Source organism: Nyctereutes procyonoides, unplaced genomic scaffold (genome assembly GCF_905146905.1).
Source record: "Nyctereutes procyonoides isolate TBG_1078 unplaced genomic scaffold, NYPRO_anot_genome, whole genome shotgun sequence".
Taxonomy (NCBI): domain Eukaryota; kingdom Metazoa; phylum Chordata; class Mammalia; order Carnivora; family Canidae; genus Nyctereutes; species Nyctereutes procyonoides.
Genome location: NW_026575146.1, coordinates 75,689,522 through 75,716,938, shown reverse-complemented (window position 1 = coordinate 75,716,938; position 27,417 = coordinate 75,689,522). Strand labels below are relative to the sequence as shown.

The following is a 27,417-nucleotide window of genomic DNA, read 5'->3' as shown; positions in this document are numbered from 1 at the left end:
AAAATGACTTGCTCCTTTCTGGAAACATGGGGAGAGATATATGAGAATAGTTATCTTACGAAATTACCCAGCCACACCAGGAAGCCACAAAGCAATAAGGAGACAGTTATTAGAATCAGATGCATATTATAAACTAAGGGGAGAATGTGAGGAGTTTTCACCCCTGAGGCTGGTGACAGATACATTTTGTTTTCTGCAGTGAAGAGAGGAAGCAAAAAGAAAGGCCCATCGTTCACTTGAAAAGTTTTTCAGTCCACCTGCTCCTGGAATGGTGGGTGGGGACAGTACCTGATTCACCTTAGAACCAGATCTGGCTGCTGCCTCCTCACACAACTTCACTGGAGGGTTGAACCTCAGAGGGAGGAAAGGACGAGTGGATAATGCAGTCATGGGGAGGACCAGGAGGCAGTAACAGAACTGGGGCCATGTTACCCACCCCCTCAGGAAGATTTCAGATCTTTTACAGGAGCCAGAAGGAACAGAAAACCCTCACGTCATTTTGGGGAAAAAAATGGATTCCTGATATATGTAATTTTTAGTAACACACAATGTACATGTAGCAAAGTATACAAATCATTAAGAGTATAGCTGGATGAGGTTTTATTGTTTATTTACCCATTCTGTAATAGGGGAGGAGAAAATGATTTTTCTTCTGAGTTCTGTGCTGAGATCCCTTTAAGAGAAAGGTTAACAAGAGAAAAACAGAAGTTTACTCAGGTGCACTTCATATGCAAATAGGAAATACCCAGGGGAAAAATGGGTAACTCTCCAAAGTGACCAGCAATTTCAGGATTAAATACCATCCTGATAGTGAAAGGGGAGGAGGGAGGTAGGCCTGTCAGGGAAGAGTAAATGACTTTTTTAAGATTGATTGATTGATTTTAAAGATTTTATTTACTTATTCATGAGAGACACAGAGAGGCAGAGACACAGGCAGAGGGAGAAACAGGCTCCTCACTGGGAGCCCGATTCAGGACTTGATCCCTGGACCCCAGGATCACGCCCTGAGCCAAAGGCAGATGCTTAACCGCTGAGCCACCCAGGCGTCCCACTCTTGATTTCAGCTCAGGTCATGATCTTATGGTCATGGTATGGAGCCCCAAGTCTGGCTCCGTGCTCAGTGCAGGGTCTGCTTGGGATTCTCTCCTTCTCTCTCTGCCCCTCCCCACATGCTCTCTCTCTCAAATCAATCAATCAATCAATCAATCAATCAATCAATCGTGGGAGCCACCCAGGCGCCTCCTTACTGAGGTTTTTTTTTTTTTTTTTTTTCTGAGGGGTTTTGATAGCACATTTGCTAGATGGAAAACTGCGTGCCAGATACCACACTCTGTCTTGATTTGCTCCGTTAAAGATGTGGAGTATGTCATGGAAGCTGTGGCTGGGGTCAGTCTGCCTATGTCTGGAAGGTCACTATCCCCTGCTGTTTTCTGTCTGCTTGCTTTTGACAGGAGTCAGAAGATGAACTGCATGAAGACACGATGGTACCTGTTAACCCTGAGTCATTCACATCCTCACCTCTGGGCCTCATATCTGGAAGGCGTTTCTGGAAAAATGTAGTTCCCAGACTCAGAAGGGAGTAGTGGCGGTATCGAGCTGAGCATAGAGAGACTGGTGCAGGCCACCCTACTGAAAACAAGCAGTTTTTCTTTCATAATTATCTTTTATAACCATCTTTAACTTCCAAATGAAGATAGTGGCAATACCATTTTTTTTTTAAAGATTTCATTTATTTATTCATGAGAGACAGAGAGAGGCAGAAACATAGGCAGAGGGAGAAGTAGGCTCCTCACAGGGAGCATTGTGAAAGCCATCTTGATTCATGAGTCATATATGAAGATACATGGAGTTCTAAGTGCAAGTAGCTTACATGACCAGGATATTAGGAAGTAGGGCTAGAAACTCATCAAATAAACTAATGGCCTTTTCTCAGTACAGCAATAACAGGGTGGATAGCAGAGCAGAAAACAATTACCCGATGGCTAACTCACCTACAAGATAAAATTGGGTAAAATACAAATGGGAAGAAACCTTCAAGACTTCCAAAATCACCCCAATCATCCAATCCAGTACAGATTGGATTTCAGGCAGTTGAATTTAGTGGTGTGGAGGCCAAGAAAATTAAGGCCATTCCACTTTAAGTTCAGCGTAAGCACAAGTACAGCCATCCCAGGCCCCTGTCCCCTGTGAATAAGAGCTGAAATTTACATTACTTCCGTTACAGAAAAAAAAAAAAAAAAAAAAAAAAAACAGTTTACAGCTTAAAGTCCTAGAAAGCCCCATATTAGAATGAGAATAGAGCCCAAGCCAAGGGCAGGAAGCCCCATATTAGAATAAGAACAGAGCTCAATGCCCTTGAAAGCCCCACATCAGAATGTAAACAGAACTTGAGAAATTCCTCCACCCCTTCAGGAGGTCCCCTAGACCATCCCATAAAAACTAAGCTGAAACCCACCTCGGGGTCCAAGTCCCTGCACCACTGTGTTGGGTATACTTGGACCCAAGCTCAAGCTTGTAAATAAGCCCTTGTGTGTTTGCAAGGGTGTTGGCTCCTTGGTGGTTTCTCGGATACGTAATCTTGGATACAACAGTGGATTAACCGAAAGAGAGAGGTATCAGTATTGTTTTGTTTGAATGCCGCATCCATGAAGATATAAAGTAAAGGTCACCACCTCTAAAAACAAAACTAATAAATGACTTCAAAAGCAGAAAGTGGAGTAGATCATTTCAAAGTGGGTACTTGAGGAAATAAATCCATATTGTTGGTAGAGCTGGAAACAGAACAGGAATAAAACTGGGAATAACTGTGCCAGGAAATGAGGGAGCGAGGCATGAGGTCTCCTTTTTCATTTGTACAATTCATGCCTGTTCCAGTTCTTGAGTTAGCAGAGCCTATGTGTTAAGTCTGCTTTAGAGAGCTTTCTGGTGGGTTCAGATGAGAGGAAGGGAGGGAACACATTCCTTGAATGTGTTGCTGGTGGTTTCCCTGCCTAATTACTTCTGGAAGGATCTCCCTAATTGTGTAAATTAAAAGGTCAGGTTTCCTTAACACTGAATAATCCTTTCTGTTATTTAACACTTGTGTGTGTGTGTGTGTATTGATTTTGTAAACCACAGTAGTTTTGTGATATTTTCTGTAGGATTTCTATATTCTGTTACACAGGATAATAGCCTAGAGCAGAGTTTCTCAATGGAAGTTTTTTTGTCCTGCTTAAGTCATTTCTGGCAAAGGTTAGAAAGTATTTCCTACTCCGTGTGTCTCAAGCCCTCTCATTAATCACGATCAGCCTCGAACTCCTCTTATTGCCCTTGTACTGGTCCTCATTCAACATTTCCTGGGACAGGACTGGAATTACTACTATCCATCCCCTGTCTGGAAGCTGGAAATTTACAGGGCTGAAGAACAACTTCAAATTTAAGATTAATTCCATTAAGAGAATAGTAAGTTCAGGGACGCCTGGGTGGCTCAGTCGGTGGAGGGTCTGCCTTGGGCTCAGGTCATGATCCCAGGGTCCTGGGATGAGCCCTGGCTTTGGCCTGCTCAGCTCAGCAGGGAATCTGCTTCTCCCTCTCCCTCTGCCTCGCGCCCCTCCCCCCCACTTCGTGCTCTCTTTCTGGCTCACTCACTCTTTCAAATAAATAAATATCTAAAAAAAAAAAAATAAGTTCCAACAAGGAAAGGAAAAAAAAAGAAAGGGTGGAGAAAAAATAAAAAGGACCCAGAAAACCTAAAATAACCCAGAATTTTCAGATCTGGCCCTGGTTTGCCAGGAGCATCATTCAGGAGTGGGCGAGCTCAGCTGTGGATCTGGGGGCAGAGAGGGTCAGGAACTGAGGGAGAGATACTGGCTCCCCAGGTCCTGGCTGCATTCCTCCTCATGACTGGATGCCTGGGAAGTGCTATCCTTCCCTGTGCTCAAAGAAGCGCTCTGCTGATGTGTAATGTAATGGTTCCTTGGTCCATGAGCTTAAATAAACCAGAACAGATGTTTCAAAATCCAAGACAGAAAAAAACAGTGATGAGCCAGAAATTCAAAACTGCTCACAAATAGAAGGTAGTTGATGATGGATTATTTCCAGGACAAGTGTTCTGCAAAGACTCTTGAGAGAGAAATGTCATACTGTGGGGGAAAATGCATCAGAGCTTATTTTTATCTAAATGAGGGAGCAAGTGGCAAGTAAAGCAGGCCAATTCAACATCAGCAAGTAGTCAAATGAGTAAATCTCTATCAAAATGATAGAATTAGTCAAATGGCATTTCAAAAAGGGCTTAAAAAAGGATTATCTCCTTGAATAAAAATTGTGAGTTTTCCAAACTGACTTTTATGAACTAAAAATTAAGGAAGGAACAAAATAGTCATTAATGCCGTTACTCCTCAAAATTTTACAAATTACAACTCATCAAAATGGGAAGAAGGGAGTCCTGTCCTACAGACAAGTCAAGAAACCAGTATTATTTACAAGGCTCCAAACCAGAAAAAGTTACTGTTGTACTTTGAGGAATGTACCTAGAGCAGAGTGCTTTAGGTGGGCGGGGGCAGGAGTGCCTAATTTTACTTCTTACAATTTGGTTCATCTTATTATTAGGCTAATCTCACACATTCCTGCCGCTTCACAGAATTGTTTTGGCCTCTACAAGTTGCTGTAAACCTTCAGGAAGTTAGAGTGGGAGGCTAGTTCTCCCACAGGTCTTGCATTTAGACTCCGTGCAATGCCACTTTTTCAGTTGTGTGGATTAAGAAACTTATAGTCAGGGGCACCTGGGTGGCTCAATTAGTGGAGCATGTGACTTTTTATCTCAGGGTCATGCATTTGAGCCCCAGTTGAGTGTAGAGATTTCTTAAAAATACAGTCTTAAGGGAACACCTGGGTGACTCAGTGGTTGAGCATCTATCTGCCTTTGGCTCAGGGCATGATCCTGGAGGGATTCGAGATCGAGTCCCACACTGGGCTCCTTGCATGGAGCCTGTTTCTCCCTCTGCCTGTGTCTCTGCCTCTCTTTCTGTGTCTCTTGTGAATAAATAAATAAAATCTCAAAAAAAAAATACAGTCTTAAAAAAACAACTTACAGTCAAGTTGACTAAAGGGAAGCAATCCTTGAAGCTGAGAATTCATCCCAATTTATCATGATGTTTGATAGTGTTGGATTATAGAATCAGCGTGTTGATCATTAGATGTTCAAAAAGAATTCAAGGGGTGTCTGGGTTAAACATCCAGCTCTTGCAGGTCTTGATCTGAGGGTCATGAGTTCCTGTGTGTCTTTTCTTTTTAAAAACAACCAGAGAGGGACGTCCGGGTGGCTCAATCTGTTGAATGTCCACTCCTTGGTTTTGGCCCAAGGATCTCAGGGTCATGAGATCCAGCCCTGGGTTAGGTTCTGCGCTCCACATGGAGTCTGCTTGGGAGATTCTATCCCTCTCCCTCCTCTACACCCCTAACCCCATGCTCTCTCCTATACATACATACATACTTAAAAAAAAAAAACACAAAAAAAAAACCTGAATAAATAGGTATAAATATAGTTACTGGGGTAAATGCAATATAAGGCAAAGGAAACCAAACCACATTATTATTTAATGAAGTATATAATTCAAAGCTATAATTTGCAGTTGGGGCAAAGGAAGCTCTTCAGATTGCTAAGTCCAATTCCTGAATAAGATCCACTAACATTAACAAGTCTTTAATCTGACAGTGTTTATAAATACAAAAACCTATTCCCATTTACAGTTAGAAAAAACAAAAAACAAAAAAAAAAAACATAAGTGTAACAAAACTTTAAAAAACTCGGGGCGCCTGGGTGGCTTAGTGGTTGAGTGTCTGCTTTTGGCTTAGGGCGTGATCCTGGGGTCCTGGGATTGAGTCCTGTGTCGGGCTTCCAGCACGAAGCCTGCTTCTCCCTCTGCCTGTGTCTCTGCCTCTTTCTGTGTGTCTCTCATGAATAAATAAATAAAATCTTTAAAAAGGACTTTTAAAAACTCTGCCTTAAAAAAATGACTGGGTCATTAAAAAGGATATTGTTACAGAGACATTATTTGCCTGAGTTGGAGAGAGAACATTGTAAGGGGACAGGCTTTGGGTCAGGCAGAACACAGTAGTCTAGAAGCTTTCACTAAAGAGAGGTTTCTTTTTGTTGGTTCTCTTCTCTGTAGTGTAGACTGGACTGCAGTGTAGATTGCAGCATAGGCTGCATTCAGAAGTGGCTTCCAGAAGCTTTCAAGGCTATATATAATCTTCCTTTTGCACATTCCTCAGCAAAACGTGAGGCAGAGACTATACTATACTATAGTCTATACTATACTCTCTGACTATACTCTCGTTCTACCGTAACCTTTTCCCGTTGGTCACCTCACACACAAACTTGTGGGGATCGATTAAGTGTAAGCCTTAAAAAAAAAAATCTTGAGTGCTTGCTTTGGCAGCACCTATACTAAAATTAGAACGATACAGAGAAGATTAGTGTGGCCCCTGTGCATGAGGATGACGTGCACGTTCATGAAGCATTCCATATTTTTAATTTTTATTATATTTTTAAAAGATCTTATTTATTTATTCATGAGAGACACAGAGAGAGGCAGAGAGAGGCAGAGACACAGGCAGAAGGAGAAGCAGGCTCCATGCAGGGAGCTGACGCAGGACTCGATCCCAGGTCTCCAGGACCATGCCCTGGGCCGAAGGCAGACACACCCAATGGCTGAGCCACCCAGGTGTCCCTCCATATTTTTTAAAAATTAATTTTGAAATAAATTTAGCCTTAGAATTTCAAAAACAGAGTTTCCATATACCCTTCACTCAACCTCCCCAAATATGATCCTCTTACATAACCATAGTACAACGATCAGAACTGGGAAATTAACATTAGTGTAATGCTATTAAATAAACTAGAAGCCTTATTCGGATTTCACGAGGTTTTCCACTTGTATCCCTTTTATGTCCCATGATTCAAAATGATGCACTTCCTTATTACATCTCCTTGGTCTCCTCCAAACTGTCAGCATCTTAGACTTTCCTTGTCTCCTGTGACTTGGACATTTTGAAGAGTAGGTAAGTCATCAGTTCTTTTGTAGAGTGGCTCTCAGTTTGGCGTGGGCACTGAAGTTCTGAATTTCTGGTGAGGAGATCCCGAAATTCATGGGGTTTTTCCCTTGCGTCACATCAAAGGGCTCATGATGTTGCTGTTAGGTTTAATCACTATTTTAGGTGTTTTCTTTTCCAGATTTCTTCACTGTAAAGTTACTCTTCACTTTTCCATCACCAGGTAAATTGTGTTCTGCTTGGTTTTAAATTTTTTTAAAGATTATTTATTTATTTATTCAGAGAGAGTGAGAGAGGCAGAGACAGAAGCAGGCTCCATGCAGGGAGCCCAACGTGGGACTCGATCCCGGATCTCCAGGATCACACCCTGAGCTCCAGGGGGCCCTAAACCGCTGCGCCACCAGGGCTGCCCTGTGTTCTGCTTGTAAGTCGATTATTACTTGAGTTCTTTGGCTGGTGTGATGGCTCTTTTTTTTGGCGGGGGGGGGGGGGATGGCTCTTTTTATGTGTCAACTTGACTGGATCTTGGGAACGCCAGAGTCTTGGTTAAACGTTATTTCCAGGTGTATTTGGGAGGGTGTTTCTGGAAGAGATGAGTGTTTGAATAGGTAGACTGAGTGAAGCAGATGACCCTCCTCAAGGAACAGGATTTCTCTGGCCTCACCTTTAGGATCAAGGACTAAGCAATGCTGCAGGTTGCAGAATTGCCTTGAAGCAGCCAAATGACCTCAGGGATTCTCTCCGGAATGCTGCCCACCTTGCAGTAAGCAGTGGTAAAAGAAAGGGGCTCTTCCAGCAGCTGGCTGAGCTTTAGCTTGGGGTTTAGAACAGATCCTTCGTTCCAAGAAGCATTGAGAACAAAGACAAAACTCCATCCTTTGTGGAGTAGACTGGAATATAAAGCCCCATGACAGCAGGAGTTTTATTCTACCAGAGTCAGCTACAGAGGTACAGATCCTAATGGCTCCCTAAATAAGTACTTGGAAGTATTATGCATATCATAGGACACCTGATCCATGAACTGGGGTCGGGTAGTATGCGGTAGGTAGGAAGAATTGGGCCTTGGCCATCCTCTCTCCCTTTCTCTGCTCTATACTTAGGGGGAATGATACTTGCAGACTGTTTGCCAGGCTTCAGTGTCAGCTACCTTTGGGTTTGAGTCAGCTTAGAGGGTGGGGTGGGGGGACATGGGCAGGAGGCTGGAAGATGAGAAGAGAGAACTCTTGTGGGCATCTCAAGTGGGTGGGGGCTGGCAGCTGGTAGCATGGATGCTGAAAGAATTTACCCGAGGAGGAACAAAAGAGATAGAGGTTTATTGAATACGCCACAAGGGATCAGTGAGCAGGATAGCAGAGGAGAGACTGTGTGCCGCGAGGTGGTAGCGAGGGGCTATAGTTATAGGACAGAGTGAGGGAGTTGGGAACAGATGGAATTTTTTCCTTTTTTGATAATCTTAGGGACTGCACCTGGTTGTACTTGGTCAGTTAAGGCCTATGGCTTAATGAACCTGTGCGTGTCTGCTCAGTGGTCACTGTGGGCCTTTTTGCCCTGCTCAGGTTTCCATTGGTCAGGCCTATTGCCTAAAAGCAGCCTCTACAGGTATCTTTCTCCCCTGTCCCCCTGCCTTGGCCAGCCCCCATGGCAGGAACTGCACCTCCACCTCCCCAGCCCCAGCCTTAGTCCCCGCCAGTCAGACCCACTGATTCCAGTTTTCTTTGGTGATTCCTTCCCTGGGCTCTGAGAGCCTCACCTCTTGCCTTTTCTTTCCAGTAAAGGGGTGGGCATGGCTACTTTTTGCTGCTGACCTGGGGCATCACCACACGATGCCCTGCTCGACCCTCAGTGCCTCCATCCCCTGTTTGGCCAATTCACTGTATTAAATTCCTCTGCTGAAAATACTCAAAGTAATTCCTGTTTTCCTGGAGAGAACCTGACTGAAACAGATATCTAGAAAGCCGAGATTCATGAAGCTGGCAGGTGTGGTGACACAATTAAGAATAACGTGTTTTAGATAACGGAGTCAAGGTAAATATAATCATTTTGTTTAGAAGCTTACTGGCCACCATGAGCTGGAGATGAGAACCAGAATTACAGGTCTCATTTACATACCCTTATGGAGGGAGAGGCTAAGAAACTCAATAACGTCAAAATTTATTTAGAGAACATAGGAGAAGAGACAGGGGTCTGTCAGAATGTGCCTCAGGACTCCTAGTTGGAGTATAGTGGAGACCTTGGGTTAGGAGAGTAGGAAGCATGAAGGGGAATTGAGAAGAAGGAAGAGCATTACAGTGTCATAGATTTTTTTTTTAAGATTTTATTCATGAGAGACACACACACACACAGAGAGAGAGAGAGAGAGAGAGAGAGAGAGAGAGGCAGAGACACAGGCAGAGGGAGAAGCAGGCTCCATGCAGGGAGCCCGATGTGGGACTTGATCTGGGGTCTCCAGGATCACGCCCTGGACTGAAGGCAGCGCCAAACCGCTGAGCCACCGGGGCTGCCCCAGTGTCACAGTTTTTTAAAAAAGGTTTTATTTATTTATTTGAGCAAGAGAGAGCATGAGCAGGGGGAGGGGCAGGCAGAGGGAGAAGCAGACTCTAGGCTCATCAGGGATCCTGACCCAGGGCTCAATTCCAGGATGCTGGGATCATGACCCCAGCCACCCAGGCACCCCCACCAGCCATATTCAGCACTTGTTGGCATACTGGACAGAACCGTGGCCAGACTAGGAAGACCCAGCTGAAGACAATAGTGTGGCATGATAGCACAGAGCTGTTTGGGGGAAAATATTGGCTAACTCCTTGAATGCCTGAGTTAAACTATGGCAAGGACTTTTGGCAAAAAGTCAATCTTTTTTGTGGGACAGATTTCATTTGTGGCAGACACACTCCTTTTGTAATGGTTTTTGGGGCAATTTTGGAAGAAGCTTATCTGGGTTTAGTTTAATTTTAACCAAGAGCTGGGACAGCCCGGTGGCTCAGTGGTTTAGTGCCACCTTCAGTCCAGGGCCTAATCCTGGAGTCCTGGGATCAAGTCCCACATCAGGCTCCCTGCATGGAGTCTGCTTCTCCCTCTGTGTCTCTGCCTCTCTCTCTCTCTCTGTGTGTGTGTGTCTCTCATAAATAAATAAAATCTTTAAAAAATATAAAAAATAATAATTTTAACCAAGAGCAACCCCTTATTAACATATGAGATCAAAAGGGGAAAGACACAGAGGCAGGAATTTCCTGTTGAATCTCTTACTGACGAATCACTGCAGTATAACATTTAGAATAGGGTGCCTCTGTCAGGGCCTCTGAGAGAAAATTTACATTCAGAAAGAACCTATCTAGTATGTAATACACTATAACCCTGTTCTGCAAAGATCTCTACTCAATAGGCTGATAAGAGAGGAAGGGGCTGAGAGAAATACATGGTGCTCTGAGGTTGGTGCCAAGATAGGAGCAAACAGAGTGGGGAAACATAGCCAAAAAGAGAAGACAGGACAATTCTGTTGGAGGAATTTTCAGATGCAAGCATCAAGTCTATGAAGTGTTTGACTTGGGTGCCATCTACTGTGCAGATGATGAGGGACAACACAAGACGTTTCATCCCCCTCCCCGCTTTGTCCTGATCTGCATTAGCAAGATTTGTAGATTTTGATCTTTCACAAATTCCATTCTTCCCTATTTATAGTTTCTCCACCTTCTTTGGGAGATTTCAGAGTTGAGAATTTTAACACTAGGAGTTTGGCTTCATTCTATCTTCTCCCCACTCCCACCCCTCCCTCCCTTCCTACTTCCTTCCCTCCCTCCCTCCCTTTCTCACCTCCTTTTTGTAACACACAGTCCTGTGGTGCTACTAGTAAACCCTGCACGTTGTTCCTCGCTTGATGTAAATGGATTCCCAGGAGCCTCAGATCTCTGGCAATGAGGGTGGAGGGGGTGGGGCAGCCACACCCATGACTTTGAAGACGGTCTTGGGTGCACTTCTCTTTCCAAGTTTCCCTCAGATGTGTCTTTCAGTTTTTCCTTGTGGACATCAGATTGTTCTTTATTTTCAATGGTCAGTTCGGGTCCTGTCAGTTTTTCTAGAACAGATTTTTTTAGAATACTTCTGGCTAAGGAGTCCCAAACCTGAATTTAGCTCAGAGGCTGGCCATTTAGTTTCTGATGGCACCATTCTCAGAAGACAAGCTTGCATACAGTGTTTTATTAATAGCTACCCAGATAGTACTGTAGCTGCTTGTGCAGCTTCTAATTCCTCTAATTCCTTTGTAGATTTTGCTCATGTTATGAACTCTTTTGCCAAATTTATGAGGTCCTCAGACATCCAAAGGTATGAACATTTACCATACACTCAGGGGCCTTCTAGTCAGTGAGCTGTGTTAAAGGGGTCAGTGCATTTAAAATTTTCCAGGTGGGGTGCCTGGGTGGCTCAGTGGTTGAGCATATGCCTTTGGCTCAGGTCATGATCCTGGAGTCCTGGGATTGAGTCCCACATTGGGCTTCCCAGAGGGAGCCTGCTTCTCCCTCTGCCTATGTCTCTGCCTCTTTCTCTGTCTCTCATGAATAAACAAAATCTTAAAAATAAGTAAATAAAATAAAATTTCCCAGGTGCTAATGGATGGGCAAGTAAAGCTGTAGGAGGCCAGCCACCTTGACTTTAAGGTTTTATAACTTGACACGTGGTCAAATTAAGATAAGGGTGATCTCCCAACCTGCAAAGCAGCCATTTGCCTCAGTGAAGCTACTTCCATTTCAGCAGAGAACAATGCAGGACTATAGTCACTTGATGATGTTTAAATAGTATAAGATGGTGATGGTGGGCAACCAATGAAATCAAGGATAGCTTTGATTTTTATTTATTTAAGTAATCTCTAGACCCAATGTAAGGCTCGAACTCACAGCCCTGAGATTAACAGTCACATGCTCTTCTGATTGAGCAGCTAGGTGCCTCCTAGGATATTTTTTATTTTTTTAAAATTTCATTTATTTAGAGAGAAAGGGAGCAGGGGAGGAACTGAGGGAGAGGTAATTTTTTTAAAAGATTTTATTTATTAAAAAAAGATTTTTTTTATTTATTCATGAAAGACACACGGAGAGAGGCAGAGACATAGGCAGAGAGAGGAGCAGGATCCCTATGGGGACCTGATGCGGGACTTGATCCCAGGACCCTGGGGTCACGACCTGAGCCAAAGGCAGCTGTTCAACCACTGAGCCACACCAGCATGCCAAGAGAGAGAGAGAGAATCTTGAGCAGACTCAGCGCTGAGTGCTGAGCCTGATGCTGTACTTGCTCTCAAGACCCGAAGATCATGACCTGAGCTGAAACTGAGAGTCAGAGGCTTAACCTACTGAGCCACCCAGGTGCCCCTGTATATCTTTGATTTTTAATCTAAAAGTTTATATTTGCCAGTTGTTTTTAAAAGGAAGTTGTTGGAAATAGACACGTACATATATGCACATATATACATAGACATACACATCATACTCATATATATACTTAAAGTTGATCTTTACATTTTTCCTGGTATTCCTACGCCCCTTATCTTGGGCTTGAATGAGCACTTAACAGTCTCCTAAAATCAAATAGGAGTTTTATTGAATTTGATAGACTTAATGTCCTTTATTTCCAATTTTTAAATGATTTTATTTTATTTTTTTATTATTATTTTTTAGAGATCTGAAGTGATTTCACTTTTATTTCCTACACTTTAAGCCAATCATGAAATTTCACAGTGATTTCTGGGGTGGGGGCAGAAGGATGGTGGTATAAAGAGTCGTCAGAGCTGTGGGGGCCTGAGGCCAGGCAGGCCAGGCAGGGCTCACTGAGGCAGCTGCAGGAGCACAGACTGCCCAGCCGGCAGGTAGGTGATGTTCCCAGAGCGAGACAGCTGGTACGCGATGTCCTCTGCAGCCTCCAGCTTGCGCAGCTCGATGAGGCCGTCGCCCGCTGTGGCGAGCGAGTTGGCAATCAGCTCGACTGCCTTGGAGTCACCCTTGGCGGAGATGATGGCCGCCTTCTTCTGCTGCTCAGCTTTTTCCACCACAAATCTGGCTCTCTCTGCTTCCTGCTGAGCCACCTGTTTGGCTTCTACTGCTTCTGTGAACTCCTTCCCGTCAAGGACACGTCATCCAGGATGAGCCCAAAGGTTGCTGCTCTCTCTGTAAGGTCATCGCTCACCTGTCTGGAGACCAGCTCTCTCTGGGTGATCAGTTCTCCAGCATCAAAGCGAGTCACCACCGACTTGAGGATCTCTGTAGTGATAGACGGTAGCACCCATTCATCATAGTCCTCCCCGATGCTGGTGAAGATGCGAGGAAGCTGGCTGGCGACTGGTCGGAAAAAGGTGCGCAGGGTGATGTTGACATTCTGTAAATCTTTGCTACCAGTGATTACTGGCACATTACGTGGTCGAGAGCGGCAATCAAAGATAATAGGTTTCTGTACCCAAGGGATGAGACAGTGAGTCCCTTCTCCTACCACAATGTCCTGTACTCCATGGACCCGGTCAAAGATGACAGCTCTGTGGCCAGCATCCACCTTATACAAGGCAGAGTTCACCACTCCTGCAACAGCTAAGGCCAGGCCGAACTTGCCAATGGACTCAGACACTTTGGCAGCCATATCTCCTTCTCCTGGACCCACTCATACCTGCTTCCACTCTGAAATCCTCATGAATTCCCCAGCCCCAATTTTTAAATGATTTTAAAAGTGAGAAAAGAAAAAAGCCCTCTGCCCTTCCTCCAACATCCAGGAACTGACCTGCACTCCACCCAGGCCTTGGTGTTGTCCTGTGAGCATAAACAACTTTACAGATCATCAACATCAGGCAAGGCCACTCTGTGACTATGATGGAAAAAAAATCAGGCCACTCCAGAATCATGGCCGAAGAAAAACACATGAGCATTGCTCAAACCCCAGAAATGACCCCTCTGTCACAGCTAAGTGACTGCTGCTTCTTGGCCAGTTCCAGCTTTAACTTCACTCTGGTCTTGCCTCCTGGATAATATGGAGATCCTCAGTCAGAAAATGCTCCAAGCTTCCTGGCAGCACCCAACCCAGAGCAAGGCCTTGCTTCCTTATCCTCTTTTCAAAATAACCTAACACAGGCCTTATAAATCTCATGTTTAGGCTTATAATACATTTTAATTTCTTATCCTAAGTCCTTCTTAATGCCTTCTTTCTTAGATGCCCACAGTTGCTCACGGTATGTGCCTCCACTGCCGCAACAAGCAATAAACTTAACTTGTTCAATCCCAGGTGTGTTCCTGGCATCTTTGTCTGGCTGGCATTGCCACAAGAAGTGTCTTTCTTGGTCATCCTTCATAAATTTTACCAGTCCTTGAGTGACAAGCAGCTTTGGCATAGCTGGTGTTTTAGCACTAAGAAAGCTTGGATCTTGGGGCGCCTGTGTGGTGCAGTTGGTTAAACATCTGACTCTTGGGATCCCTGGGTGGCGCAGCGGTTTGGCGCCTGCCTTTGGCCCAGGGTGCGATCCTGGAGACCCAGGATCGAATCCCACGTCGGGCTCCCGGTGCATGGAGCCTGCTTCTCCCTCTGCCTGTGTCTCTGCCTTGTCTCTGCCTCTCTCTCTCTCTGTATGACTATCATAAATAAATAATTTAAAAAAAAATTAAAAAAAAAACATCTGACTCTTGGTTTCAGCTCAGGTCGTGATCTCAGGGACTTGAGGTCAAGCCCTGCATCAGGCTCATCCATTAGCACCTGGGAAATTTTATTTTATTTACTTATTTTTAAGATTTTATTTATTCATGAGAGATACAGAGAAAGAGGCAGAGACATAGGCAGAGGGAGAAGCAGGCTCCTTGAAGGGAGCCCAATGCAGAACTCGATACCAGGACCAGGGGATCACAACCTGAGCCAAAGGTAGATGCTCAACCACTGAGCCACCCAGGTGTCCCACCTGGGAAATTTTAAATGCACTGACTCCTCTAACACAGCTCACTGACTAGAAGACCCCTGAGTGTATGGTAAATGTTCATACCTTTGGATGTCTGAGGACCTCATAAATTCGGCAAAAGAGTTCATAAAATGAGCAAAATCTATAGTCTAATTCCTCAAGCCCCACATAGGGCTCTGCACCCAGCACAGAGTCTGCTTGGGATTCTCTCTTTCCCTTTGCCCCTCCTGCTCATGCACTCTCTTTCTAAAATAAATGAATAAGTCTTTTTGTTGTTTGTTTTTAAAGATTTTATTTATTTATTCATGAGAGAGAGAGGGAGGGAGGGAGAGACAGAGACACAGGCAGAGGGAGAAGCAGGTCCATGCCGGGAGCCTGACATGGGACTTGGGACTTGATCCTGGGTCTCCAGGATCAGGCCCTGGGCTAGAGGCAGAGCTAAACCGCTGAGCCCCCTGGGGCTGCCCATAAATGAGTAAATCTTGAAAGAAAGGAAGAAAGCAAGCAAGCAAGCTTGGATCTTCATTAGGGGTTTTGGAATCTTATTCTCTACTCCTCTTTTCAATCCACTTGAATTATAACACTTGAGAAAAGAGAGAAAATCTCAAAGAATGGAAGAATCTTACCATATTCAAAGGCAAGCTGGTGACTTTAAAAAAAAATTATTTATTTGAAAGAGAGAAAAGCATGAGTGGGGGGCAGGGCACAGGGAGAGGGAGAAGCAGGCTCCCCACCCAGCAGGGAGCCTGATGAGGGGCTTGATCCCAGGACCCTGGGATTATGCCTGAGAGGAAGGCAGACACTTCACCTACTGAACCATCCAGGTGCCCCATGCCAGTGACTTTGAAGGAAGCCCTTTGTCTGGGACATATTTCCCTTCTCTGTGTTGTAGTCTCTAGTTTGGATCATTGTCTGGAGATAGATTTTACAAGCTAGTCAGATCCCAGAAGAGGCATTCACAGTCTAAGGGTATTTCTCCCTCTATTTCTATTTTGTTTTGTATTCTTTGTTATAATACTTGGTCTTATAAAAATGTAGGAAAGGTTGGGCTCTGCGCTCAAATTTTCCTGGAAGCCTTCCTCACATCGTGATTTAGATTACTTGTGTATATCTGTAGAATTTTCCTATTTTTTTTTTAATAAAGGAAAGAAGGACCAGTGGACATGTGTGGAGTTGCTCACAGACTAGCCAACAGGGCTCCCCAGCTGTCCTTCCTGGTGTTGTTCCACTTCTCACCAGAAGGAGGCGCGGAGTCCCTGAGACCTGCAGCCTGTCCAGGCTCTCTGGTTTCCTAGCAGCCTGGGAAACAACCTGTGCCTACTTGGTCCTCATTTTCATGAAGGAAAAAACCACTCTATTTGAAACGGGAGTCTAGCCAGGCCTATTTCTGGAGAACAGAGTTTCTAGCTCTTCCAGATGCTGGTGGTGGTAGCTGGTTAAGAATCCACCTTAATCTATCAGCCTTCACAGAATACAGACTGTGATTCCTGTAAGACAATAGAAAAGAACCCATATATGTATTTTTTCTTTCACAATTTCTCTCAGGTTTGTTCAGCAAAATGCCTCCTCAGTTGCTGTTACTTCAGGCTGAATGAGGAAGATGGCGAGGGCAGACCTCTGCTGGGGCCTACAGGCGGGTGGGTTGCCTTCATCTCACAATCAGGTGTCTCTGTCCTCAGCCCTCAGGTCAGTTTAGTCAATTGACTAAACTGGCCCTAGTTGTGTGTGTAGTGTATTTATTTACTTATTAATAATTTATCTTGAGCTGAATTTTTTTTAAGATTTTAATTTTTGAAGTAATCTCTACACCCAACATGGAGCTTGAACTCACCACCCTGACCTCAAGAGTTGTGTGCTCTACCAACGGGCCAGGTGCCCCCCATTTGCATATTTAAATGAAACAAATCTCAATGTATTGGTCTAAATATGAATACCGGCAGAAACTTCAGCTTTGTGTTTTATTATGTGGAAATTTTTTCCTGAAACAAATAAGCATTTATAGTACTTAACACAGAAATTTTCTTTTCACCATTACGGCCAAAGCAATAAGCTACTAAAGTAAGAAAGCTAAGCAGAATTACACGTTTCTTTCTGGAACAGGGCACAGCAACAGTTCTAAGTTCTTGGAATATCTTCAAGACCACTTTGCGAAAATAACACTGCAAGGATAGAATAAATAAATTGACAAAAGAGAGAATCGCCTCATCAGAAGAGATTTTTAAGATTTCTATTGGAGGGACGCCTGGGAGGGTCTGTGATTGAGCACCTGCCTTTGGCCCAGGATGTGATCCTTGAGTCCTGGGATCGAGTCCCACATGGGGCTCCCTGAGTGGAGCCTGCTTCTCTCTCTGCCTACATCTCTGCCTCTGTGTGTGTGTGTGTCTCTCATAAAAAAAAAAAAGATTTCTATTGCAGGATGCTATCTTTCCCCCTATGGCTCTACCTCCTTCATTGCATTCTGCTTTTAAAATTCTGAAGACTGGCCTTTTTTTTTTTAATTTTTATTTATTTATTTATGATAGTCACAGAGAGAGAGAGAGAGGCAGAGACACAGGCAGAGGGAGAAGCAGGCTCCATGCACCGGGAGCCCGACGTGGGATTCGATCCCGGGTCTCCAGGATCGCGCCCTGGGCCAAAGGCAGGCGCCAAACCGCTGCGCCACCCAGGGATCCCCAAGACTGGCCTTTTAATACTCAATTCTAGGGACTCTTGGGTGGCTCAGTGGTTGAGCTTAGGATGTGATCCCGGGATCCTGGGATTGAATCCTGCATCAGGCTCCCTGCAGGGAGCCTGCTTCTCTCTCTGCCTGTTTCTCCCTCCACCTGTGTCTCTGCCTCTTTCTGTGTGTCTCTCATGAATAAATAAATAACATCTTAAAAAAAAAAGGCTCAGCTCTAAAATGTAAGTACAGTTGACCTTTGCTTGAATGATGCTGGGGTGAGAAGCCAACACCCTGGCCCTGTGCAGTCAAAAATTCACTTATAACTTTGACTCCTCTAAAACTTCACTACTAATAGCCTACTGTTGATTAGAAACCTTACTAATAATATAAACAGCTAGCTATGTTGTATGTTCAGTGTATTTTATACTGTATTCTTACAATAAAGTAAGCTAGAGGAAAGAAAATATCATTAAGAAAATCATGAAAGGGGGATCCCTGGGTGGCGCAGCGGTTTGGCGCCTGCCTTTGGCCCAGGGCGCGATCCTAGAGACCCGGGATCGAATCCCACATCGGGCTCCCGGTGCATGGAGCCTGCTTCTCCCTCTGCCTGTGTCTCTGCCTCTCTCTCTCTCTCTCTGTGTATGACTATCATAAATAAATAAATAAATAAATAATTATATATATATATATATATATATATATATATATATATATATATATAAACAAAATCATGAAAGGGGCACCTGGGTGGCTTAGTCAGTTAAGTGTCTGCCTTTGGCTCAGGTCATGATCCTAGTATCCTGGGGATCAAGCCCTGCATCAGGCTCCCTGCTCAGTGGGGAGCCTGTTTCTCCTTTTCCCTCTGTTGCTCCCCCTGCCTCTGCTCTCTCGCTCACTCTATGTCAAATAAAAAAAAAAAATCTTAAAAAAAAAAAAGAAAGAAAGAAAATCATGAAGTGAAAAGACATTTATAGTACTGTAAAAAATCCACACACAGGCAGCCCCGGTGGCCCAGCAGTTTAGCGCCGCCTTCAGCCTGGGGTGTGATCCTGGAGATCCTGGATCAAGTCCCACATCAGGCTCCCTTCATGGAGCCTGCTTCTCCCTCTGCCTGTGTCTCTGCCTCTCCCTCTCTCTGTGTCTGTCATGAATAAACACATAAAATTAAAAAAAAATTCACACACAAGTAGACCTATGCAGTTGTTGAAGGGCTCAATTGCAGATAGCTTTTTTTTTTAAGATTTTATTTATTTATTCATGAGAGACACAGAGATGGAGAGAGAGAGGCAGAGACAGGCAGAGGGAGAAGCAGGCTCCATGCAGGGAGCCCGACGTGGGACTCGATCCCAGGTCTCCAGGATCAGGCCCTGGGCTGAAGGCAGCACTAAACCTCTGAGCCACCAGGGCTGCCCAAGATGATAAATTTTATGTTATCTGTGCTTTATCACCATAAAAAGAATCTGGGAAAAAAACTTTATTTTGAAACTAGGCTTATCTTTAATTTAATAAATTTAGATATGTTAATAGCAATATGTGATTCATTCTTTGAATAAACAAAGAACGAATCAAATGATGGATTTTTTGGTGGGGAATGAGGATGAAAGGATTAGGATTTTTCCTACAAAATTATTTCACATTTGGCTTTTCTAGCCTAAGTCATAAAATTAATCTTTGCAAAATTATTCTAGGGTGCCAACGATGTCCCCAATGGCCTCTCTTACCCTTTCGATATTTGCATCAGACTTTTTTGAAGGCTCATCATGCCATTAACATTGTGGATGGTTTTTTTTAATTTTTTATTTATTTATGATAGTCACAGAGAGAGAAAGAGAGGGAGGCAGAGACATAGGCAGAGGGAGAAGCAGGCTCCATGCACCAGGATCCCGATGTGGGATTCGATCCCGGGTCTCCAGGATCGCACCCTGGGCCAACGGCAGGCGCCAAACCACTGCGCCACCCAGGGATCCCAACATTGTGGGTGTTAATTTCTTTAAAAGTTAACTGGTCTACCTCAGATCCCAGTTGGTCAAGGGATTTGGATGGGATTCCATCACTTTCCCCCCATCACTTACAAAGACTTTTTGTAGCCAAGCATCTTTTGTTAGATCTGCAATTTCACCTTGCATCAGAGGGTCACAGAATGGCTGGCCTATGAGGAAGTTCCCGTAATGAGAGAGGATTCACACTAATAATAAGCAGGGACATGCTTGGTGGGGACTACCACTTTATTTTTTTAATAGTGTTTTTGTGACAACAGCTTTAATTTCCCCTTGCAGTCTTGTAACTGCAAGACCCAGATAATAAACCCTAATAATGAGGACTCCTAAGCCAAGAACCTAATGGTTTGGTAAATGTTTGCTGCTGTTACAGCAAACAAACAAAGATTGTCATAACCTTCATATACAACAGATTTCTCTATTAAGTTAAGCTGCAACACCAGTCCCTGTTTTTTTTCAATGCTGATTCTTTCTGAGTCCACTCCCACTTCCTACTGGTTACTTCTGTCACTGGATTCAGACAGGCCAGGCACAACTGCCTAAATAATTCCAAAGACCCTTTGAACCCATCCACACCTGTCACTTGGCTGATAATACCCTATTCCTCATCTCTCCCCTGAGTCCACCCCTACACAGCAGCCAGAATAGTCACTTCATCCCACCTGAGTCGCTTTATTGGAGTCCCATTGGCGTTTGGAAATCAAACAAACTTTTTATTATCTATTTAGCATTCCACAGTGTTGGCAGATCAATAAATGTGTTGAGTCAATGAACTGCCTGCATTTTCCCTACCCAGAATACTAGAATAGATACATTTACCATGAACATAAAAGGAAAGAGCCACAGAGAATTAAGACCACATTTCACAAATGTATTCTATGGGTGGCTGTCTCATTCTCTTGGCTCTGGAAACCAATGCATGATGTTTTGCAAGACTGAAACAGATATTTCCAGAATTATCCTCTTAAGTCTTCTAAGACAGGACTTTCCACAGTGTCTTGATATTTGTGACTCTGTTGAACCATTATTCCCACCAGGTCTCTTAGAAATCTCTCTGCATGTATATGTGTGTGTGTATGTGTTTATTTATTTTTTGTCCTTTATTTTGTTAATGTGATGTATCACATTTTTGAATTGAGTATGTTGAACCATCTTTGCATTGCAAAAACAAGTCCCATCTGGAGGTACCTGGCTGGCTCAGTTGGAAGAACATGTGACTCTTGATATAGGACTCATGAGTTTGAGTCCTATATGGGGTGTAGAGATTACTTAAATAAATAAAACTTAAAAAAATAAATCCCATCGGGTCATAGTATATGATCCTTTTTATATGTTGTCAAATTCAGCTTGATGCTGCTGTTGTTGTTTTGTTTTGTTTTGTTTTGTTTTTTTATCTTGCTGCTGTTTTGTTGAGGATTTTTGCATCTTTTACATCAGGAATATTGGTCTGTAATTTTCTTTTAGTGTCTGTGTCTGGCTTTGGTATCAAGGTTATGCTGGCCTCATAAAGTGAGTTTGGAAATAATTCCCTCCCCTTCAGATCTTTGGAAGAATTTGAGAGGGGTAGGTGTTAATTCTTCTTTAAATGTTTGATGGGGCAGGGGAGCTGGGTGGCTCAGTCAGTTAAGTGTCCGACTTTTGATCTTAACTCAGGTCTTGATCTCAGAGTTTTGACTTCAAGCCTCGAGTTGGGCTCTGTGCTGGGTGTGGAGCCTGCTTAAACAAATGTTTAATAGGATTCACCAGTAAAACTATCAGGTCATTATTGATCTGTTCATCATTTCTATTTCTTTGTGATTGTCTTCGGGTTGTATGTTTCTAGGAATGTGTTAATTTTTTTTAGGTTATCCAAATTAATGGCATGTACTTATAAATAGTAGTCTTTTAAGAGCCACTGTATTTTGCTGGTATCAGTTGTAATGCCTCCTCATTCATTTATACTTTTGTCTATTTGAGTCCTCTCTTTTTTTCTTGGTTAGTTCAGCGAAAATTTTGTCATTTGTGTCTGTTTTCTGAAGAACCAACTTAGTTTCATTGATTTTGTGTGTGTGTGTGTGTGTTGTCTTTCTAGTCTTCATATCATTTATTTCTGTTCTGATCTTTGTTATTTCCTCCCTCCTACTAACTTTGGGCTTAGTTTAGTCACCTTTTTCTTGCTCCTTATGGTGTTGTTAGGTTGTTTACTTAAGATCTTTTTTTTTAAAGATTTATTTATTTATTTGAGGGAGAGAAAGAGTGCTCATTAGTGGGAAGAGGGGCTGAGAGAGAGAGAGAGAGAGAGAGAGAGAGAGAGAGAGAATTTCAAGCAGACTCCTTGCTGGCCGAGTTGCCCCACATTGAGCTCAATCCCAGGACCCCAAGATCATGAACTGAGCTGAAGTCAGACACTTAACTAACTGACCTACCCAAGCACCCAATCTTATTTTCTTAATGTTGGCTTTTATTACCATACACTTCCCTCTTAGAACTGCTTTTGCTGTTTCCATTTTTGTCAAATATTTAATTTTTTCCCCATTTTTACTGAGATATAATTAACATACATTGCTGTGTAAGTTTAAGGCATACAGCATAATGACATGGCTTGCATAATGTGAAATGATTACTCCAGTAAGTTTAGTTAATATTTGTCAAATCACAAAGATACAAAAAAAATGTGTTTTTTTTTTGTTATAAGAGAACTCTTAGGATCTACTCTTTTAACAACTTTTTAATACACCATACAGCAATGCTAATCATAGTCATCATGTTGTATATTCAAGATACTTTTTGATTTCTTCTTTGCCTCATTGGTTGTTCAGGGTTGTGCTGTTTAATTTCCATATATTTTTTAATTTTCCAGTTTTCCTCCTGTTACTGATTTCTAGTTTCATACCACTGTGGTCAGAAAAGATACTTGGTATGGTTTTAATCTTCTTAAATTTGCTAGGATTGCTCTGTGACTTAACATATGATCTGTCTTGGAGAATGTTCCACTTGGAACATACTTGAGAAGAATATTCTGCTGTAGATGGAATGTTCTGCATGTTTCTTTTAGGTTCATTTGGTCTATAGTATTGTTCAAATCCATCTTAGTTTCCTTAGTGATTTTCTGTCTGGATATAATCCAACCATTGTTGAAAGTGGGAGTGTTAATGCCCCCTACTATTATTGTATTTCTGTTTATTTCTCCTTTTAGTTCTGTTAGTATTTTATTTATATTTATTTATTTATTTATTTATTTATTTATTTATTTATTTATTTTTAATGATTTTATTTATTTATTCATGAGAGAGAGAGAGAGAGAGGTAGAGACACAGGCAGAGGGAGAAGGCTTCATGCAGGGAGCCTGATGTGGGACTGGATCCCGGGTCTCCAAGATTACACCCTGGGCTGAAGGCGGTGCTAAACCACTGAGCCACCCGGGCTTCCCAACATTTTGTGTTTTTGATGTTATAGTTTACCTCTTTTCATATACTATATCCTTTAACAAATTACTGTAGCTATTTTGTTAGTTATTTTTAACACTTTTGTCTTTTGACCCTAGTGATTAACACACCATCATATTGCAGAATTTGAGTATTCTGAATCTCACTATGTACAGTTGACCCTTGAACAACATAGTTTTGTTTATTTGAGGGAGAGAAAGAGTGCTCATTCGTGGGAAGAGGGGCTGAGAGAGAGAGGGCACCTGGGTGGTTCAATTGGCTAAGTGTCTGCTTTTGGCTCAGGTCATGATCCCAGAGTCCTGAGATTGAGCCCCACGTCAGGCTCTCTGCTTAGTGCTTAGTGGGGAGCCTGCTTTTCCTCTCCCTCTGCCCCTCCCCTGCACCTTCTCTCTCTCTTGCTCACTCTCTCTCTAAAATAAATAAATAAAATCTTAACAAAAAAGAAGTAACAGAGCCTATAAAGCTGAATAAAGCATTCTTTTAAAAAAAAAAAGTAGGTTTGAACTGTGCAGACCCACTTATGCATGAGTTTTTATAAAAAAATTAAAATAGTACAATACTGTAAATTCACTTTCTCTTCCTTATGATTTTCTTTCTTTTTTAAAAAATTTATTTATTAGCAAGAGAGAGAGTGAATGCAAGTGGGGAGGGGCAGAGGGAGAGGATCTCAAGCTGACTCCACATTGAGTGCAGAGCTCCACATGGGGCTCGATCCCATGACCTTGAGATCACAACCTGAGCTGAAATCAAGAATTAGACACTCAACCAACTGAGCCACTCAGATGCCCTTCTTCCTTATGATTTTTAAATAACATTTTCTTTTCTCTTACTTTATTGTAAGAATACAATATATAATACATGTAACTCACACAAAATATATCTCAATCAACTGTTTATGTTATCAATAAGGCACCCAATCAAAAGTGGGCTATTAGTTTTTAAGTTTTGGGGGATTCAAAAGTCATACATGGATTTTCAACCATGTATGGATATGGTGCCCCTAACTCCAAAATTATTCAAAAGTCAACTGTGCTTAATTTTTCCAGGTGTGTTATATTTTCATATGTTTTTATATTACTAATTAGTGTCTTTTCACTTCCACTTAAAATACTCCTTTCAGGGCAGCCCCAGTGGCACAGCGTTTAGCTCTGCCTGCAGCCCAGGCCGTGATCCTGGAGACCCTGGATCAAGTCCCACATCGGGCTCTCTGCATGGAGCCTGCTTCTCCCTCTGCCTGTGTCTCTGCCTCTCTCTCTCTCTCTGTGTCTCTATGAATAAATTAATAAAATCTTAAAAAAAAATACTCCTTTCAGCATTTCTTGTAGGCAGGTCTACTGATGTTCAACTCCCTCAGCTTTTGATTATCTGGGAAAGTCTTGGTCTCACCTTCTTTTCTGAAGGACACATGTGCTGGGTAAAGTATTCTTGCTTGGCAGGGTTTTTCCCCCCCCCAGAACTTTGAATATATCATCCCATTCTCTTGTGGCTTGCAAAGTTTAAGCTGAAAAATCTATTATAGCCTTATGCAATTTCTCTTATTTGTGAGGAATCTTTTTTCTCTCTTGCTGCTTTAAAATTTTTCTTTTTAAAGATTTTATTTATTTATTCATGAGACACACACACACACACACACACACACACACACAGAGTCAGAGACACAGGCAGAGGGAGAAGCAGGCTCCATTCAGGGAGCCCGGTGTGGGACTCAATCCCAGGACCTCAGGACTATGCCCTGGGCCAAAGGCAGGTGCTAAACCCCTGAGCCATGCAGGGATCCCCTAAATTTTTCTGTCTTAAAAAAAGAAAATAAAATTCCCTTAGTCTTTGATTTCAGGCAGTTTTATTATAATGTATTTTGGAGAACATTTCTTTAGGTTGAAATTGGGGGGGGGGGGGCTGCGACTTAAGAGCTTTGCGAACTTAGATGCCTGAATCTCTCCCTACATTTGGGAAATGCTCAGCCATTATTTTGTTAAATAATTTTTTTCTCTTTCTCCCTCTCTTCTCTTTCTGTTATTCCAATAACGTATTTTGTGTTTTGTTTTGTTCTGATGGTATCCCTTTGTTCAGAGGCTAGGCTTTTAAAACTCCTTTTCATTCTTTTTTTCTTCATTCTCCTCTGATTATATCATTTCAACTGACTTGTCTTTAGCTTTACAGATTTTTTCTTCTACTTGATCAAGTCTGCCAGTGGTGCTCTCCATTGCATTTTTTTTAAAGATTTTTATTTATTTATTTATTCATGAGAGACACACAGAGAGAGAGGCAGAGACATAGGCAGAGGGAGAAGCAGGCTCCATGCACCGGGAGCCCGACGTGGGACTCGATCCTGGGTCTCCAGGATCGCGCCCTGGGCCAAAGGCAGGCGCCAAACCGCTGCGCCACCCAGGGATCCCCTCCATTGCATTTTTCATTTCATTCATTCACTTCTTCAGCTATGGAATTTGTTTGGCTCTTTTTTTTTAAGATTTTATTTATTTATTCATGAAAGATACACAGAGAGAGGCAGAGACACAGGCAGAGGGAAAAGCAGGGTCCATGCAGGGAGCCCGACGTGGAACTTGATCCCGGGTCTCCAGGATCATGCCCTGGGCCGAAGGCAGACATTCAACCACTGAGCCACCCGGGCTGCCCTATTTGGCTCTTTATGTTCCCATTTCTCTGTTAAACTTCTCACTTTGATAGTATATTGTTTTCCTGAATTTATTGAGTTGTCTGTGTTTTCTTGTAGCTCACTGGGCTTCTTTAAAACCACCATTTTGAATTATTTGTTGGATAAATTGCAGGTTTCCCTTTCTTGGAAGCCAGTTACTAGAAAATCCCCTTCCACTGGCAGTGTCCTGTTTGCTTGACTTTCCATGTCCCCTGAACTCTTGAACCCTTGCATTGCTGGCTTTGCATTTGAAGAGGCATTCACCCCCTCCAGGCTTTACTGACTGGCTTTGGGAGAGAAGTACCTTCCATCAATACTGTTAGGTATTCTGAGGCTTTCTCAGACCTTTTCTATGGATACTCCTGGTCCTTACTACTTGTTCTCATTTTGGGTGGAATTCTTAAAATTGTGTGCCTTCTCTTGATACTGCTAAGGCAGGCCAGGTACTGATAACCTTCTGTTTGTTTTTCCTGAACAGTGTTGAATGCCTAAGTTTGGGTGGTTTCTACCCAACCTGCAGAGCTGGAGCAGCTTTCTGCGTGTGCTCACTAGCTGTAGGCAAAGGCCTTCACTAGCTGCCCCCCCAGGGCATACGCTGGGATAGATGTGGGAGGGTGGGAAAGGAATAGAGAAGCACAGTGTTGGGGTTGCCTGTGGGCCATCTGGGGGGGGGGGTGGATCTACAGGTGAGGCATTCCTAGCAGCCTAGGGATGAACTTCCTGACAGTGTATGCAAAGTGATTAGTAGGATCTGTGGCACTTTTCTGTTCTCAAGACCCCGGATGCAGTTCTCTTAGCCACTCCACATTCCCCAGTCATACAGCACACCTTATCTTTCTGGGTGGGGTGAGGAAGAAGTTGATCTTTTGGGCAGCGTTCCACACAGCCTGGGGAGCCAAGTGCTTGCTTACTCACAGGCTTCCACTTTACCCATGGGAGAAACCACGGGTTGAGAAGTCTCTCCTGGCACTTAGCTGTGCCGCCTTGTGAAAGGCGTAATGAGAACCAGGTGAAACAGTTTTTCTTACACTTTGAAGTGTAGCCAATCTTTTCTCTTTCTTTCTTTCTTTCTTTCTTTCTTTCTTTCTTTCTTTCTTTCTTTCTTCTTTCTTTCTTTCTTTCTTTCTTTCTTTCTTCTTCTTTCTTTCTTTCTTTCTTTCTTCTTCTTTCTTTCTTTCTTTCTTTCTTTCTTTCTTTCTTTCTTTCTTTCTTTCTCCTTCCTTCCTTCCTTCCTTCCTTCCTTCCTTCCTTCCTTCCTTCCTTCTTTCTTTTCTTTTCTTTTCTTTTCTTTCTTTTCTTTTCTTTCTTTCTTTTCCCTGCAGTGGCGTGCTGGAACCTCTCTGCTGACTCCCAGACTTCCACCAAGGCACCTTGTCTGTGGGTGTTACGATTTTGTTAAATCAACAGTTGTTAAGTAGAGCCAAGAGGGCCAGATAGTGAGCCTTGGTTCAATAAAAGACCACAAGAGAAAATGAAACAGAATTTGCTACTCAGGTCCATAGCAGGCTTCAAGAGACCACATGACACGGTCAGGGCAGGGAATAGGCAGAAAGAAAGAGAGGCAGGACTCAGGGCACATGCTTTTATTTGGGTCTGTGAATGAAAGGTTTTGGGCTCCTGTGCCAAGGCCAGATTGGTCAATTGAAACCATAAAGGGCAGTGTTTTGATAAGCTCCACAGGGTTCTTATCTCAGGGGCACACAGGGGAAAGCCCTGGGAGCTGGGGGAGACTGTTGATCCCA

At 43.1% G+C, this 27,417-nt stretch overlaps 1 protein-coding gene and 1 non-coding gene across 2 annotated transcripts; one reads left to right on the top strand and one right to left on the bottom strand.

Annotated features, from left to right (window-relative positions):
• The first annotated feature begins 6,403 nt into the window (after positions 1-6,403).
• On the top strand, positions 6,404-6,512 carry LOC129501150 (U6 spliceosomal RNA). Its single transcript, XR_008662690.1, has one exon. It is a non-coding gene; the product is annotated as a U6 spliceosomal RNA (small nuclear RNA).
• A 6,326-nt stretch (positions 6,513-12,838) lies between these two features.
• On the bottom strand, positions 12,839-13,697 carry LOC129500706 (prohibitin 1-like). The gene is given in 2 exon segments (XM_055311382.1): positions 12,839-13,134; positions 13,137-13,697. Coding segments are annotated over 2 exon segments (801 nt in total). The 5' UTR covers positions 13,642-13,697.
• Between the last annotated feature and the right edge of the window lie 13,720 nt (positions 13,698-27,417).